This window comes from Eurosta solidaginis, chromosome 1 (genome assembly GCF_040869045.1).
Source record: "Eurosta solidaginis isolate ZX-2024a chromosome 1, ASM4086904v1, whole genome shotgun sequence".
In the NCBI taxonomy this organism is placed as follows: Eukaryota; Metazoa; Arthropoda; class Insecta; order Diptera; family Tephritidae; genus Eurosta; species Eurosta solidaginis.
Window position 1 is genome coordinate 72,144,030 of NC_090319.1, and position 19,338 is coordinate 72,163,367.

The 19,338-nt window shown below is 37.5% G+C and overlaps 1 protein-coding gene across 1 annotated transcript; it reads right to left on the reverse strand.

Annotated features, from left to right (window-relative positions):
- Positions 1-305: 305 nt before the first annotated feature.
- On the reverse strand, positions 306-7,190 carry LOC137234920 (organic cation transporter-like protein). Its single transcript, XM_067758238.1, has 6 exons — positions 6,803-7,190; positions 4,344-4,530; positions 1,842-2,100; positions 1,353-1,770; positions 772-1,278; positions 306-482 (listed from the first exon to the last, which is right to left on the reverse strand). Exons 1-6 carry the CDS (start codon positions 6,943-6,945, stop codon positions 350-352), a joined length of 1,647 nt encoding a protein of 548 aa, XP_067614339.1. The 5' UTR covers positions 6,946-7,190; the 3' UTR covers positions 306-349.
- Positions 7,191-19,338: the final 12,148 nt, after the last annotated feature.

Sequence of the window (19,338 nt, forward strand, 5' to 3'; positions counted from 1 at the left end):
TTGGCACCTCTACTTTAGCAGCAGGTCAACTGACTAAATTTAAATTTATCCTGCAATGGGCGTGTAACTCCACACTTTTGCAAATATTTCACAAACGTATTCAGAAAATTACACCGAATTTTGAACTAAGAGGGTGGGTTATATAAAAATTGGATTATGAAGTTAAGTGTAAGAACAAGAAGGAATACAACTTTGTAACCCCGTATTATTAAACTTCCTCCGCTACAAGCAGTTGCCATCAACGAAAGGATTAAACATTCTCAATTTGTATACATAGTTGGTTAACGTAGATCAAAGAACATCAGTTTTGTTTGGTGAGTAAAATTTAAACCCTTTTGAGTTTTCTAATTCAACATTTATTTGGTACATTTGCAATTTCTTTGTTTAATTTATTGTCTGTCTTTCGACTGCAACAAGGAAAATAGTACCATCTTTGATGCCTTGCGAATTCTTCGCCATCCTGGAGTGTTTGTGCCAGTTTTCTAGAAATTAGACATGAAGTTAATATTTAAATGAACCAATAAATATCGATGTCTAAGTGGAAGAAGTGTTTCGAAAACTCATTTTCGCAGCCAGAAGAGAAATATATCTCAGGATTTAGCCAAGAGATCCCCAAATCAGAATTTGTTTCAAAACAAATGCAATATACTTTCAGCTCAGATGGGGTACTTGTGAAACAAATTCCGAGACTGGGTCTTCTTTACCCAAATTCTGGCTCTCGTTTGAACCGATTAAACCACTAAATTTACGATATGTATATTGTAAACTTACTGATTCAATGTTTCCGGTAATGCCAAACAAAGTCCTGCTCCAAATAGCATCACCAAAGCAATGATGATCGAAGGCAACGGTTTAAAATAGACACCCAAATAAATCACATACGAACTAAGAGAAGCAAATCCATAGCCAATCACATGTATATTAGCCATACCACGCCCACGTACAGTTGTTGGTATAAATTCGGCAGCATATTGAGCTTCCGCATCATAACTGACAATCACACCATAACGACCCAAGCCAACCATAATTGCCAATAGCAGAGCATTCTCGTCGCGATCGAGGAATGCGATCATAAAACCAGTGATTGCAACAATAATTGCGCTGACAAGGAGCGAACTAAAAGCCATACCCTTGCGTCCGATGCGATTTTGTAGTAGAATAATGGTAAGACCTGCTGGTATATAAGCGATCGATGTCAATGAGAACAGCGTGAATGGTGATGTGCCTAAACCTTCCATATTACGACTAACCACATCATAAGAGATTGTAATGATCATGCTACAATGAGCAGAAGAAGACAAATGTATAAGCTTCGTAAAAAAAATTACGTAATCATAAAATAACAAACTTACGACTTAAGCAGTAGTATAATAGTAAATTTACGCAATCTTGGTGTACTAAACATTCCCAAAAATGTATCTTTATTAGGATTGAACTTTGCATCTATAGCAGCTTTTTCTTCATAAAATGAAACGAATTTTTTGAATACTTCCTCCTCAACAACGCGTCCATTAAACTTGGCAACTCTTTTCAAACATTTCACAGCACGATCGTAACGTCGTGTAGCTATTAACCATTGAGCGCTCTCGCAAATGAATGCCGGATAAATGAGCACAATGAGCGCTGGTAACGAAGCGATATATAGATAATAACGCCACGTGCCAACCCAAATAGCATACCAAGGTGACATCATTAGGCCGAAACAATAGAAAAATGCGGTTATGATATTTAAACCAAATGTACGCCTTTTCGGGCTCAAATATTCAAAAACTGTAAGAGAAAGAAAAATTTCGAAACTCAAGTGATAATTTAGTTAAGCTACATATATAAATTTAACTCACCCATTATGTACATAAGATAGAAGAGCGTATCAGTTGATAATCCGGATACAAATCTGAATAAAGCAAATGTTGGCAATGTAGAAGCAAATGACGTTAAGAAGTCACCGAGTGCCCCTGTGAGTGTGGTGCAAACTAGTGCCGGTAATCGACCGATTTTATCAGCCAAGAAACCAAAAAATATTGTGCCGACTATTGAACCCACGAAGAAAAATGATTGTCCTACGGCAGCATTGAAAGCGTTGTCACAAACCCATTTTAGCTGGAATTGAGAAATGTCAGTTATATAATTCTCTTAATGTATATGTTTAAAACTTGTTATGCTGTGGATGTTTGTGTCCAGCAGGGAAATGCTACAGCAAAGATCTTGGGAAAATGAATATGGAACACTAAGGGCCGCTTTTACCATCTCTAGGAAGATTTAAATCCTTCAGACAGCTTGTTATGTGACATTTTCTTTGTCAAAAACACAGGGTGACCTTAAATATCATACACAAATCACACAAGAGAAGATTGCGCATTGCGCATGTAAACATTAGATCAGCTGTTTTTTATGGGTCATTTTACGTCGTTTTCCTTTAGCTCTTGTTTTTTTCTCTCTTTCTTTCATTCGCTCAAGCAGTCAAGTGTGACGTAGATGCGCAGAACGAAGCAATTTTGAACTCGTCAATGCGCAATTTGGGTAGGTGATTTGTGAATATCATAGATATCGTAGAAAGCTAAAGTGAGTACACGAAAACCAACAAAAAAGTGCTGATTTTTTTTTACACTTGTCCCTTGCTCTTAACTGTTTGTACGGCGAAAACGATAATTTCGATAACTTAGATATAAGTGGCATACTGAAAATGGTGATATCCGCCTGAGCTTACAATAAAGCTAAGGACACAAAATTTTCTAAGCGGAATCGTCGCTCGGCAGTGTTTAGCAAGCGCTCCGAGTGTATTTCTGCCATGAAAATCAAGAGGAGCACGACGCAAATTGGAAGAGAAGCTCGGCCTTAGATCTCTTCGGAGGTTATCGCGCCTTACATTTATTTTTTTTAATTCACACGTAGCGAGAGCATCACTGCGCGACGCGCTCAAGAGCGTCAATGTCTCCTTAACTTGTCCTTAGCTTAATGAACCACTGAAGAAAGTGCGACTTTTAACAATCGCATATAAAGGATGACTTACCACCTCTTCGTCGAAGGAAAGCCTAGCAAAAAAGCTTACTACTTTTAAGTTTGCGTCGCGCTATTTTTAATTTTTAGTACAAACTGGCAGTAGGGGTTCTACGTGTTTAACGCCGACTCTGAACGGCATCTGCAAGGCAGTTGAGTTTTGACTGAGAAGCTTTTCACGGCAGAAATACACTCGGCGTGCTTGCCGTACCCCTGCCGAGGGGCGACTCTGCTTAGAAACACTTCTTTCTAATTGAAAAAGCTTGCTTCTGAAATTTTCATGTTGCTTTCCCCTGGGCTTGAACCCAGGATTTTCGGTGTGGTAGGCGGAGTACGGTACCACCACACCACGGCGGCCGCCAAAAGCTAATAAAGAAATATATTCATAGCTTAATCTATGTTAACAGTGTGATATACGGATTATGGAGAAAAGAGAGTTTGTATATTTGAGCCGAACTTATGTATATCGATGGAAAGCTAATGCATCATATTTTAGGCAGAAATCCATGCAATCGAGTCTGCGGTGGAAAATTCTTTCGAAGGTGTTTGTCGTCCATGCGAAATCTCCCGTCTTATACACATATATCAAAGATATACTTAACTATCTAGATACCAGAAAAAGGTTATTGCAGGAATGTGTTTTCGGAAATGAAACACGTTAATAGACTACCGGTACTCTGTTTCGATTGTTAGTATTTTGAAAAGCTTGCATCTTGTCCCATAGGGAAGCGTGGTTCGTGACCAAGATTTGCGCTCATGTCTCCAAACTCCGCCGGTGAGCGGGATGAGGATTTTGTTGCGTAGTTATCCAGAGCTGCGTCGTTTTTGCAGATAAAGAGCTGATTTTATAACTTCGAGAACTTCGGCTCGGATGGCTGGTATACCGAGTATTTTTTTGAAATCTGAAAAACTTATAAAACCTAAGTTCCTTTGTAATTTTGATTTCTTACAATACCGGACAGCATGGGGGTAGAGGAAGAGCGTCGCTTGCCTGCGTGAGGGTAAAGTGATACCTTAAGAAGACCATACAATTTTAAAAGTAAGTCTTGAAGTGACAATATATGATTGTTGTGGGTTGTGGCGAGTCTAAGGAGTTTACTTTCTATTGTCAGGGTTGAGTCATGTATAACTCGTAAGCGTACCATTTCGCGACTAGACGTCCTCGAGCAATGCTCGAGGTATGATCTGTAACGACATATGAAGGAAGTGAGGAATGTAGGAAAAAAAACGGTATGATTGTGTCCTGCGCTCGGCGGATTAGTAATTGCCAAAAGGACATACATAATTTTTCCAACATAAATCCTAGTTGCTGATATGGTGTTTCTGTTTACTAGGTATATACTCACATCTGTTGTTACACTGCGATAGTCACGCTCATAATCATAAATCCATTCTGTACATCCACCAATATCTGAAACTACTGGACGGTCATCGACAATATCATCGAGCAGAGTGCAACGCGGATTTTCAGTCTGTTGGTATATGTCTCGTATGTAAGACAAACTTGCGTTTTCTAACTTTTCATGATGACACCTAAAGAAAGTAAAGGAAAATGGAACTATGAAGATATTGCATAAGGAAGACAAACTAAAAAGATAGAAATTAAATATAAACGAAGTTGATGTACTCAATAGAAGGCGAAGATATTCCGACCAAACCATAGAACTGCAGCCAGATTCAAACAGTCCTGGTTTAGGGAGGTCGCTGACAAGTATGACTAGAACTACCAAAGTAAATGAAGATCATGCAACTGTCCCGAAATAAGTTCAAAACAGTTTCGAAATTGTCCAGAAGTTGTCGCCAAATTATACCTAAAATAATCTTGAAGCGATCCTGAAAATATTTGAAAGCTTCGGAATCGTATTGAAATTATTCCGAAAATAACCCCGAAGTGATCCTATAACAGTCCCAAAATAGTTTCGAAATAGTCTCAAAATGAGTTCGAAATAATATGAAAATGTTACAGAAGTTATACCGAAATGATAGATACCTAATAGAATAATACCGAAGTGTCCCTGAAATTGTTCCAAACTGGTGCCGATATAGTATCGAAATTATGCCGAAAACAGTCTCAAATTGATCTTGAAATGATTACGTAACTGTCACGAAATAATATCGAAACAGTTTCGAAATGACCCAGACGTTGTCCCGAGTTGATAACAAAAATAATCTAGAACAGATCCTGAAAATACCCCAAAATTGCAGCGAAATCGTTTCGAAGATCCTTAAAATATTACCGAAGTGTTCATGAAGTCATCTCGAAAAAGTCCCGAAGTGGTCCTGAACTGATTCTGTAACTGTCCCCAAAATAAATTCGAAACAGCTTCGAAATGATCCAGAAGTTGTACCGAAATGATACTAGAAATAATCTAGAAGTGATCCTGAAAATACCCCCAAATTGCATACTAATTATTTCGAAGATCCTTAAAATAATGCCGAGGTGTTCTTGAAGTCATTCCGAAATATTCACGAAAAGGTACCGAAGTAGTCTAAAAATAGTCCTTATTGAACAACATGATGTGCCCATCTTTAATTGATTGATCTGGTATGTCTTCTTCTGAGTACCCGTTTTGTAGAATGAATCAATATTTACTGCTCTCTTTTCTTTTACCGCACATTTACGAATATGCTCATAAGCAGGGACGGAAACTATTATTCCTATTATAATATAATTCCTTGCAAAACTATTAATTTTGGACTTTTAATATATTTGGATCAAGATAAAAATTATTTTCCGATTTTTGTTATCTGAGTCCGATAGAACTAGTTAAACTCGGACTTTTAAAAATAAAAGTCCGGAAATAAAAACTTTTTTATTTCGGATAAGCCGTTTCTTTGTTATCAAGCGGGACTTTTATTTTAGCCTTAAAAAATAAAAGTCCGGATTTAACTTTTATTTCCGGACTTTTATTTTTAAAAGTCCGAGTTTAACTAGTTCTATCGGACTCAAAAAATAAAAGTACAGGCTTTACTTTTATATGTGGACTTTTATGGAAAAATTTCGAAAAATAAAAAGGATGCATGATTCGATATGATATTGGTATAGGGATACCTGAGAACTCAAACATTTTCACCTAGGACAATTTTTTGACCCGGACTTTTTCGACTCCGAAAAAAAAATTATTATTTTCCGTCCCTGCTTATAAGTTCCGCTTTTATTTAATCTTACTATTAATCCGGTTTTTACTGCCTATTGTTTATATATGCAAAACAAACTGTAAACAACTTCGTCTATCTAGAACTAGCTTAACATTGAAACTAATACCAGCATAAAAATTCAACGGAAAACCACTATTTACTAGGCACTTGAAAATAATTAACCTGACTCGACGAATGAAATTGAAGCTCTACAGAGAAAGAAGGAGACATTTATTGATTCGGTAGAAACCAGTTTACTCAGAGAAGAGACTCAGTCTCTTGATGAGCCCCATTTGCTTTTTTTTTGTGGGCGAAGCAAATTAAATAAACAACATGTTAGATAACGGCTAAAATCGCCCAGACGTCTCAGCGTCCATAAATGATGTTGATCTCATTGTGCACAGCGTTTGTAAGGCAAGTTCGACAACCAACTAAATTTCGTGCATTGAAACTTCTAAACTTTATTTTAGATCACTTTGTTCCATAATCATCATCATTAATTGGAGCTCAACCACGCAGTGTATTAATTTTGTGTCTCAAAGGAGTTCAAGTCTTCATACAGCTGACTCTCTCTCAACTCTATTGAACAATTTTCCGGTCTGGCAAACCCTCACATGACCCACTCAGCGTAGCCATTGTGTTTTGATCGTTTTTCCCATTAACTCACCAATGATCGGGCGTAAAGCTAATTATCGTTTGAGCAAAATAATGCATTGACGAGAGAAGATTTGTGCAGCCAAAAAATAGCAGCAAAACGAATTGATAACGCCCGAAATTGCCACATTTCTCCAACACTGCATCGAAATCCATTTTTGCAAATTGTCTATTCTAAAATATTAATTCGAATCAGGCACGTTTTAATTCACAAAAATTTTAGTCTTTTTTGTTGTTCTGTTTATACAAGCTCTATATTTCTGCAGAAATTTCAAGACTTGTTTAACTGCAACCACAATTATTTTTTAGGCAACATCGAGCTTCACACATTGCCATTGCCTTCAAAGTCTTTCTTTAAACTGTACTCTTTCTGAATGTGCCGACAGATTTTAATGATCTTATGGCGTTTCATGCTAAAATTTGTTGATGAAATACTTTAATACCTTTTGCTACCGCACTTTTTTTTTAAATTGTCTGACGCCTGTTTCGAAATCTTCAAACAAATAATACAATATCGCACGTTACATCAAAAAGGAGCTAACTGAAAAATATAAAATTTTGAGATTTGGTAAAACACCGCGTTCCTTAATTCATAAATAAGCCATCTGTATAATCGTTATGGTTATAGCACCGCTAACTTACAGGAAAATATTTGTTAAAAACCGCGAATTTCTTTAAAAACTATGAGATAGGAACTCAGTCGGTTTTTCATAATTTTTTTTATTTGTTCATTGGCTATGTATACATAGATATGCGATATGTACGTACATATGTATGTATGTATGTATTAAAAACTTCAGTCTCATGAAAATACGATACAAATATTAGTTTTTTCATTATCTACGGTAGCACGCCCATTTTCTTTCAGAATTATCTTAGTTCGACTTACATACATATATGCTCGAAAACACTAAAAATAGTCCCAACTTTCGTCACGTTTTTGTAGATCGGAGAAAGTTAAACAAATTCAGTGGCTTTGGGAAAAATCGTTTTTTAATTATTTTATTGTATTCTGCTAATGCATTTAGCAGTTAGTTTAGACATTTTAAATGAAAAAACCAAAAAAGGAAAAGTTTCTATCCGAAACGAACTTAATTTTTTGAATTTTTTGAAAAAATTGTAAAAATAACTTTTAAAATTTTTATAAGTACCAATAACTCTTAAATAAAAAAGATGCCACTAATCGGTACCATTTCGGTATAATTCCAGGACTGTTTCGGGATCATTTCAGACTATTACGTGATTTGTTCGACATTTTTTCGTCATGTTTCGGAATTGCTTTTGTGTTTTTGAAATTAATCAGTGACTACTTGGACATGACTTCAGCACCATTTTGAAATGGTTTTCGGGGTTATTTCGAGATCACTTCAGGACCTTTCCGCGATATTTCGTTATTATTTTGGGTTTAAATTTGAGATAATTCTTGGTATCAATGCGGGACTGTTTCACGATTGTATCAGTATAGCGTTCGACATTATTCAGAATAAATTTATGGATCACCTCAGGTCCATCTCGAGATTATTTCCGGGATCAACTAGAAAACCTTTTCGATAAAAGTTTTATGAGCACCGATAACTCCCACTTATTCGGTACCATTCCGGGATAATTCCAGGACTGTTTCGTGATCATTTCGCACAATTTAGTGATTTGTTTGAGACAATTTTCGTCACTAATTAGTAAATGGTCTTTTTGTTTTTGGAATTATTCAGGAACTGCTCTGGCATGACTTCAAAACCATTTCGGGATCGTTTTCGGCATAATTTCGGAACTTTTCACTCAAATTTTTTCAAGGACTATAGGGAGTTCAAAAACTATTTTGGGCATTACGGGATATTTAGGTTTTGTTTTCGAGAGTATCATTTTGAGATAGATTTTTTCTTATCTTGTTTGGTTGATTTTCCGACAGGGTGGATAAATGATGTATATTGGAACGATTTTCCGTCATCCCTTGTCAAATTTGGTTTTGAGACAAACCGGTTTCGGCGTTGTGCCATCATCAGTGTCGATTTTCGTTCTGATCTGTTGTTGTCGTTTGTTCTGTATTTATAGTTCGTATGTATATGAGCAGGTATTGTCAAATTGATGCTTGTGTATATTTAGTTATGTGTATGTGCTGTGTGTTCATTCAGAACCGAGGGTGGTTTACTAATCGATTTGTGTGGCTGACTGGGGTAGGTAGAAATCTGTGATTTTAGTCGTTTGACCTTCTTTGTCGGTTTTTTTTTTTTGGTGTGTTAATTGTTTTGTGTTTATTTGTTGTTGTGTGTTTGTCTGTTGTACCTGTGTGATTAAGTTGTTTCCTGTAAACAAGTTTTAAAGATTCGAATATTGTGTCAGAAATTGTGTTTATCTGTTCGTTTATTATTCTACCGTCGAATGTTTTCTGTTTGTAGATTTCCATGTTTTCGAGTACGTTGAGACGTCGGCCCTTTCCTTGTATGTGAAGAACCCTAACTGTTTTATTGATGTTTGCTGGGAAACATTCATTCTCGACCATGTGATTCGCGAAGTTAGACTCGGGTATAATGTTTGGATTCCGTATTTTTTTGTTGTAATCTCTAATATGTTCTCTGAACCTCGTTCTTATTTGCCGTCCTGTTTGTCCTATGTAACTGTGCTGGCATCCGCAGGTAAGCTTGTATACGCCGTGGCTGCTAAACGTATCCTCTGAGTTAATGTTAGTTCTTAGTTTTCGCCCTAGATTGTTCGATGTTTTGAATGCTGTGTTAATGTTGTATTTTTTAAAGTAGTTTGCCAATTTATATGTTGCTTTTCCAGTATATGTCATAGTCGTCCAGCTATTATTTTCCTTTTCATTATTTCTTTTTGGTTCTCCATTTGTCCTTCTGAGCTTATCTACTAGTGCTTTTTTATATCCGTTGTTTGCAGCGATATTATGTATGACCTCAAGTTCTCTCTTATATGCCTCTTGTGTAAGAAGTGTTCTTTCAAGTCTATGTACCAGGTGCCTTAATGTTGCATTTTTATTCTGTTGAGGGTGATTTGAGGTATTGTGTATTATTGTGTCGGTGGCCCTTGACTTTCTATATATGTCATAGTTAAATCTTTTGGCTTCTTTATCAATATTTATCGTAAGGTGTAGATATTTGATTCCTCCGTCTTTTCGGTTTCCATTGTAAATTTTATATTTATATATACTGCTTATATATACTGGAAAAGCAACATATAAATTGGCAAACTTCTTTAAAAAATAAAACATTAACATAGCATTCAAAACATCGAACAATCTAGGGCGAAAACTAAGAACTAACATTAACTCAGAGGATCCGTTTAGCAGCCACGGCGTATACAACCATACCTGCGGATGCCAGCATAGTTACATAGGACAAACAGGACGGCAAATAAGAACGAGGTTCAGAGAACATATTAGAGATTACAACAAAAAAATACGGAATCCAAACATTATACCCGAGCCTAACTTCGCGAATCACATGGTCGAGAATGAATGTTTCCCAGCAAACATCAATAAAACAGTTAGGGTTCTTCACATACAAGGAAAGGGCCGACGTCTCAATGTACTCGAAAACATGGAAATCTACAAACAGAAAACATTCGACGGTAGAATAATAAACGAACAGATAAACACAATTTCTGACACAATATTCGAGCCTTTAAAACTTGTTTACAGGAAACAACTTAATCACACAGGTACAACAGTCAAACACACAACAACAAATAAACACAAAACAATTAACACACCAAAACAAAAAACCGACAAAGAAGGTCAAACGACTAAAATCACAGATTTCTACCTACCCCAGTCAGCCACACAAATCCATTAGTAAACCACCCTCGGTTCTGAATGAACACACAGCACATACACATAACTAAATATACACAAGCATCAATTTGACAATACCTGCTCATATACATACGAATTATAAATACAGGACAAACGACAACAACAGATCAGAACGAAAATCGACACTGACGATGGCACAACGCCGAAGCCGGTTAGTCTCAAAACCAAATTTGACAAGGGATAACGGAAAATCGTTCCAATATACATCATAGATTTTTCATCAATTCCTCATCATTTCAAAATTGTATCGGGGTTGTGTGCGGAATAATTTCAGCATTATTACAGAATCGTTTGCGGGAATATTTTCTAGACCACCTCAAATCTATTACGAGATTGATTTCGGAATCGAATCGGGACTATTTGGGATCATTTGGGAATGTTTTCGATACCGTTTTAGGACTTTCATGGGAACACATCGAGTCAGTTGCGGTACCACTATGCGACTATTTCGACCATATCCCAGCAGAACTTTCGTTTTATACATTTTTCCTTGTATACCTGCTTCTGTTCCGGCAACGACTTAGCCGTACATTTTTTTATTAAAGCTTGTTAACGCATTTTCAAAATCAGCCAAATGTATAAAAATATAAACATGATAGGAAAATGATCCCGTTTCGGAAAAAAGTCCCGAAATTATACCAAATAAGCCCCGAAAACGATTCTGAAATGAGTCGTATATATACCTGACTTTATTGCAAAAATCATCCCGAAGTGATCCCGAAATAGTCCCCAAAAATCAGAGCTGGGTAAATTCAATTCCATTACATTCCTCAGTAATTGGAAAAAGTAATCAATTCCTTTCCTTCACAGCAAAGACCACCGGCCTAATAGCTCTTATATAAAAGAATCCAAACATAATAAATATTGGCCCATCAAACAACTGAATACATTTCAATTCCTCACAAGAAATGCCAAAAGTAATTTCGTTTTTGAGGCTTGAGTACAAAAAACTTTTTGTTCGTAATTGAGAAAAAATACTTTGCACAATTGTAATTTCTTTCCCAGTACTTTCGAAAGGAATGCGAAATGTAATCGAAATTTCTTTCAGTTATATTACAAGAAATGGGAAAAGTAATTTTTAATTTCCCATTCCATTCCTCAAAGGAATTGCGAAAGTAATTGAAAAGCTACAAGATAGTCTGTGTATAAGAACTTACTCCGGTTGATGTGGGTGACTTTTCGGGTCACACTTTTTATTATTTCAGCAGATTTTTCTTTGTGAGTGGTAACTGAAGGCATTTTGGAACACCAATGAATATCAAAGAATTATCCTCATAAAGTTCACAGCTAAGTAAGGGCATCTCCTTTCCTTCCTCCGCTATCAAAGGGTCGTAGCTATATGAAAGCAGCATACTTTTTAATTTTCTTTGATACATTCAGCCGGCATAACGTAAACACAATTAATGTTCCAGAACACTTTTTCTCGTATTCTTTGTATTTTGATCCATCCATAGTTGCCTACTATAAGTAGTTTATCTACGCCGTTTCGCCTCATAGGAGGGCGGCGGGATGTCGGTTACCAAGAACTGCCTACCCCCTAATCCAGGGTGTTGTGCGGACAGTGCCTATTAGACGATTTGCAGCCAGTGGATAAATTCAGCTGTATTCGAACGGAGCCTTCCCGATACCGGAGCACCTCGGGAAGTATTGATGGCCTTACCACAGTAAGGGGCGCTGCTGTGGCGGACGATTCTTTCCCCTTACATAATACTGACCGCTGGGCCCGCCTTGTCGGGCAGGTGGTCGTACGACCAAGATAAACGACTCATTATCTAATTGTAATAAGGACGATGATAAGGGGAGGACTGAGTCGCAAGCCAAGGACGACAAAAACGCATTAAGCGATGTGTCGGACTCGAGGAGCGAGAGTAGTGCTGATTCAATGCACTCCGTGTTGGAAAAGCATACATTAAAACGGAGTAGTAGAGTGGAGAAAGCTACGAAGCAGAGGAACCGAGCAGCACTAAGAATTGTCCAACGCCTGGGAGCAGCAGTCGGCCCAACAGAAGTGGAGATCGAGCGCTTGGAATAGGCTCATGAGGCGGTAGAAGTCCGCAGTTCAAAAGGTTTGCTGCGAGAAACCCTCGGTACTTCAACCGGTACTAGGAGGAATAAGCGTCGAATGGCGGAATAAAGAGACAACGTTCGGGTGAAGGCCACTGGCATGCTTACAATAGGCAGGAAGGACCCAGTCCCAGAGCCGCGGGGCAGGGCAGCCGCAGAGACAAGACAAATATGCCTAAGGCTTTAAGACAGATGGCCCCAATAGCAGAGTAGCAACTAAAAATTAATTAAATATTCTCTAAAGAAATTCCGCCAGGTGCTCACGTGACCTAGCGATACAACTTAACTCATATTGGCAATCTCAAATTGAATACTATGTGGCTGGTAAATTAACAAAAACGCGCAATTGGAAAAAGTATCTAAATAACTGCAACCTCTCTTGGGTGTCAATAAGCTGTGGCAATCGTCAACTCCTTGTCTAACCCGAAAAAACGCAATGATAATATATCCATCGCCTTTGGCGATAAAACTCTGCGGATTCGAAGACATGCGTGAGCGGTTTTTGCCGGCAATTTGTAATGCGTCCTTGAGTAGACATGATCAGATGACGAGCAAACAGAGGGGAACATAAACACAAAAAAGGCATGTGAGCCGTTACCAACACCCCATAAAGGTTCTAAATCATTAGGTCCAGATGGACTAGACATGCCAATGCTAAAACATCTTGGCGCAGAGGGGGTAAGCTACCTGATGCATGTTTTCAAGCCTTGGAAACCGGCTAACGAAGGTGAGTCATAACGACCGGTATCACTCCGTTCGCCAGTAGCGAAGACATTGGAAACCTTCCTGCTCCGTCAGTTTACTGCGAATCTTCGCCTAGCCATTCATCAGCATGGTTTCCGCAAAATGCATAGCACTACTAGCACTGTCAAAAGCTTTTGACACAGTCAACCACGGCACTCTACTCCAAGATATAGAAGTTCACACTTTCCCCTTTGTATAAAAAGATAGACTACAAATTATCTGAACCTAGCCGACCAATCCACTGCCACTCTGTATTGCGACGTGGAATATTGGACGTTCACGTCGATGGTGTTGCGCTACCGACTGTCATTCATCCAAAGATCTTAGGGGTAACATTCGATCATACTCTCACCTTCAAGGCGTATGCTATCGAAGTTGTGTCTAAAGTACAAAGCCGCAACAAAATCCTCAAGTCGCTTGCAGTAGCACTTGGGGAAAAGATGAAAAAACATTTCTAGCCACGTACAAAGCAATTGGCCGGCCACTCAACAGCAAGTCTAAACTGCGGTGATACAATATTACAATACCCTTTCTCATATATGGCAAGGAGATATCATAGAAGGAAAGGTCATAAAAGACAGTGCTTATGTCTTGCAAAAATTTTCTTTTGGCCTTGGACCAGTTACTATGGCCTCATAAAATCACCGTTTGAATCGCAAAAATATTTTTTTGCACTAAGAATTTTTCAATTACTTTTTCAATTCCTTTGAGGAATGTAATTCGAAAAATTTCAATTCAATGTACAATTCCTTTCGAAAGTACTGGGGCAGAGATTATATTTGAGCAACGTATTTGTTTTCAATTACAAAAAAAAATTTTTTGTACTCGAGCCTCAAAAAAAAAAAAACCAAATTACTTTTGGTATTTTATATTTTGAGGAATTGAAATGTAATCATTTCCTTTGCTGTGGAGGAAAGGAATTGATTACTTTCCTCAATTACATGTAATGGAGAATCGACGGTAATTGAATACCGAAAGTAATCATTACTACCCAGAAATTATCCCAAAATAATCCTGAATTCATTCTAATATAGTCCAGAAATTATTTCGGAACTGTTCATGAAATAGGCCCGGAAATTATAACCGACTATCAGGATCTACTGCGCATTTAAAATTTTGGTTTGTCTATTCGGACGCCAGAAAAACTTTTCCATTCAAATTTCGCTGTCATTCTTCTCACACGTTTAGGATTATCTGATAATGATAATTGTGAAGTCAAAAGTCAACATGGAGTGCACAATCTAACAAGGCTGACGCCATCCCCATTTATGCAGCGGCATAAAAAATGACAGGCCACTGACACAATTTTGACTGAAGAAAGGGGAGGTCCCCTGCAAAGTTCGCACTTCAATGTTGTTGAAATTATTCATTCGAGATATTTATAAAACAATTTAACTTTTGAGCGTAGGCGTGCTTATCTGCTTATAACTTTTAATCTATCTATGTATAAAAACAAAACATAGAACACCGAACGGAAATAATTTCTAAACAAATGAATAAATATTCATGGTGACGTGTATAGACCATATGTCACGGGATTCACGAGACTGTTAAGCACAATACCTAATTACGGGCACAAAAAGTTCTGCAAATAAAAAAAAATCTCATAAAGTGCTAACAGCTACTTTGTATCTGTTTTTGTTCTTATAAGCAAGCAAGCGTATGCCCGAACTTTTCCAGAGAAACCCGATATTAAGTTTTGCACAACGATACTTCTGTCCACTTTTAGCGATACTGTCGTTCTTTTTACTTTTGTAACGTTTTTTGTTGGTTTCCCTATTTTCAAAAGTTTTGCTTTCATCAAAGCCTAATATCGCTCAATTGGCCCCAACTCAGGTACGTTAGGTGGATTCGTAACATAAAGTACATTGTTATCTTCGAATCACTTTTGGGTGACACAAGAGTAATGTGCTGGAGTCAATTTCGGTCAAAATATAGTTTAACCTTTATGAAGACGTAGGAATGCCAAAGAGATTCTTAGGACACTTTTTCACGTAAATTTATGTGTTGATAGTTCCCATCCTAATTAGAAATGTTCTCCCCAGACTGCAAGCAGTATAACTGGGTACCTGGCAACGTTCTTGGGTCCAGTTTAAAAAATACGCTTCGTCTTTCATAATCGTTTCGGAGCTTTTATCCTTAGACGTTTTAATACCTTTTCTCTGTTTGTTGACTTGGGTCGGTTTTTCCTAGCTAGGAATAGAAGATTATTATCCAACTAGGTTGTGTCATTTTTCGCACGCCGCCGCCGAATGTCAAAAATATCAGCGCGGCGCCGGCGGCGGCGGCGTCTGGCGCGTTACTATATTTTCTACTCGTTTAAGACTGTTTAGACCATTTATTGTTCATGTCGGATATGGTCGAAAGTGGTATCAACGGATGCGCATCACTGCCAGTTATAAGAAACTAATTGCGAAATTTAACTATTTCTAACTGTTCAAAAGTTATTTAAAAAAACAAGCGTTTTCGATGTCAGCTTAACACGGACTTTGCATCACCCATTTCACCAAGTTATTAAAACAAAATACTAGAAGAAAAGTTATATAATAAACTAGCAGAGTACCTGACGTCGTTTGGGTATAAATAAAAGTAGTACTATATAGATTAATATATTAAACTAATCCCAACCCCCATTTGTATGGGAGATGCCACGCCCCTTTTTCGTTATCCCTAATTTTTCCCGAGGGTTAGGGATTAGTCTTATATACCACCTCACCTAATTTCAGTCGTCTAGCTTTAATACTTTCATATATATTGACAACGAAAAATTCCAGTTGTATGGGAGGTGCCACGCCCCCTTTTTCGTTATACCCAGTTTTTCTGGAGGGGGTAGGGATTGGTCTCATATAACCAACCACCTAATTTCAGTCGTCTAGCCTTAATGCTTTCAGATATATTTACTACGGAAAATTCCAGTTGTATGGGAGGTGCCACGCCCCCTTTTCGAAAACCTTTTTATATAGTCTACCATAGATTGACGCACTGAGGGTATGTCATGGCAAAATTTCCTTCGATTCCATTCTGCGGTTTAGGCTGCAAGTCCAAACATACATACAGACATACTTTCACAAATATATAGTAGAGATTTATATGCTCACTTTGCATATTTTTTTTTCAAAAAATTAATAATGAACAATGAATTCAAATAAATTGACCCAAGGCGTTTCAAATTGTTTTCAAATTGCCCTCAAGTTGTTAAAAAAGTAAAAAAGGTGCCGATTAAAAAAAAATGTATATTGCGATTGGCTGAAAGAATAAGATAATCAGTGATGCAAAATCCTTTTGTAGGTTCTAGGGGCATAAACACTCCTTTGAACTGATTCTTACCTCATACTTAAGTTGAGAATATATGTACGTATGAGAAGGGTTTTGAAGAATCACTTGGGCCGCCTACGCCGCTGCCGCCGATAAAGTGATCGGCGTGAACCTCTACAACTAGGCGCCTACTGCTCTCTTTAGGCGGCCACTTCTTGGCATCCTTCACCAAGCCAAATACCTCGATGCCCAAAACCGTTTTTCGGGCAGTGTTGTAGGATGGTAATGTGAGTTTCGCCAACTTGCGCGGTTTTGTTTATGTATATTTTAAGCTAGGCAGATCTATTGTGTTGGGTGCAAATAAAACAAAGATTATTCCACCTTTCAGCTCGAAGTTTCGCCAATTTTCCTTGACATCTTCAGGAGTGTGACAAAAAATGGAATTAAACGAAAAACATAATTTTCACTAAAACATTTAAACATTTAAAAACATGTTGATATTAAAAAAATTGTGGAAAGTTAATAGAGTGGAAAAATCGATACCACCTACATGCGGTAAACTTGTCATGCTTTGGTTTTGGCTTTTGGTTTTGTTGACGACGATAGGTTTTTTCTAATTAGGTATAGAACACTATTCTCCAACTGGGAGTCTGCTGATCTCTTTAGGCGGCCACTTCTTATATTCTTTCACAAAGCCAGTCATAGGATCACCTTGTGGGTTACGCCAACTTTTTGTTACTTAGATTGAGATTATTTCTCCAAATGTACAACATTTTTTTACGCAGCTCTTGGATTGTATGCATTTTTATCGTTATTGAAGGTTTGATTTAAGAAGCTAATATATATTAAAAATATCATGAAACTCCAATTGAAAAATAATACAGAAAAACTTGTAGGGAGTTCTAAATTTGAAGAACTTGCTGTACCAGTCCAATCAAAGTTTCAGCTTTAGCTACGCGTGGCGAATTCTATTTTATTTAGCAGAGTATTTGCCTTTGAGTAATGAGTTAATGTTGGTGCAAGTGTGTCTACCAACGGTCCCTCCCTGCATTCGATTAGCACCAGGTTGGAAGTAGTCTTAAACCTGTATAACGAAACTTGTGCTTTGCATGGCTTTCTCCTATTTTCGCTGCTGAGGGTCTCAACTGTTATACAATATATGCAACTGTTATAAAGAAAATCTAGTATCGACCGTTTCATTATTTCCCGTGTTGGTAAATAAAAAATTTCCGAAGTGTTGGTAAATGTAGTTTTACTATCAAACTTGCAATACTGGGGACCTTTTGCCGCTTTCATTTTTGGCCTTTCATTTGTCCCTTCAAATGCAAACGCAATTCACTATTTCAAATTTCTAGATGGTTTTCATTAGTTTAAAATAGTTGACCTCAAAAACTGCCTCCAACTGACTCGCGGTCTTTTGGTGTCAATGTGTAACATAACTAAAGCGAAGTCGATTAAACATTGTGTGGTCAAACCCTTAGCTCAAATTTTGTGTTCATATATTTCAGAACCCATATCGTTATTTCCCGTTGTTTTATATTCTGTTGATCGTAAATCATTGGGATGTCAGTTAGCAAATGAAGTTTTATATGCAAATTGCAGTTTTCACTTTTCTATGCATCGTTTTAATTTTCACTTCGTCAAAGTCAAACTAACCACAAACGCAATCCAAGCCATTTTCATTGATATTGTAACGAATTTATTGCAATTCTGCTTATTTTCAACCTTCTGCTAACGTTCGAATCACTAAACTGTTGAACAAATAACTTCAATATTTAATAGTGCAAAATGGTCTTTATTAGACTACTTTCACAGTAACACTTCCACTTCTCGACAGATAGCGTGCTTAAATCAAACTGTTTACTGATTCTCAGCTTTACCTCCTTTTATACTCTGTGATTTCCTCGTTTGCATACTTCTAGGCGTTTCCATTTCTAGAATATACTACTCGTTTACCAGCTATAAATTTCTCAGCTATAACTACAGATGCACAATTATTATAGCTCCTCGCATAGCCCATGCGCGTGTATATGTGAGTGATACTTCCGCAGATAATTTAATACTTTTGGGAATATCTCAGATATATGCATGTGTTTGTGCGTTGCTATCTGCTGCTTGTATGGACATATTTATAGACATTTGCGAGATGAGCCAATCTTTCAACATATGACGCAAACTTCTGCAAAGCCTCATTCGCTTTTTTGGTAACGGTTTTGCAACTCTATTTGGTATATCTGTTTCCTATCCTCACTTCCATAACGTCTCTCGACAGCGGCCATCAATGCTTCATAACTGTTCCGTTCGTACTCTGGAATAGACTGTAAGATTTCCGCTGCAGGCCCATTAAATCCCACGAACAGTGCAGCAACTTTATCTCTCGCATTCCAGTTGTCCACTGTTGACGTATTCTCAAATTGAAGCTTAAATACCTGGAAAGGAACAGAGCCGTCAAAAGATGGAATTTTTACCTTCGTATTGCTTGCTGAAACAGCTGGGCGATTTAGTTGCAGCTCCTGTATACGACCTTTTAAAGCATCTACCTCAGCTTCGATTTTGCTCTCAAGCTGCATTATTTTTTCGTCCATACGGGCTTCCAGTTGTGCAGACATCTGCGATGATATCTCTGCTGAAATTTATCCCGACATTTCGGATATACGTGCCTC

Excerpts from the sequence above, each read along its gene's own strand:
- LOC137234920 (XM_067758238.1), bottom strand. The coding sequence starts at position 6,945 with ATGGATTTCGATGCAGTGTTGGAGAAATGTGGCAATTTCGGGCGTTAT. Across the intron at positions 1,771-1,841 it reads CTATCTTATGTACATAATGG|TTTTTGAATATTTGAGCCCG; the intron begins GTGAGTTAAATT and ends TTTCTCTTACAG. Across the intron at positions 483-771 it reads TTACCGGAAACATTGAATCA|AAAACTGGCACAAACACTCC; the intron begins GTAAGTTTACAA and ends TCTAATTTCTAG.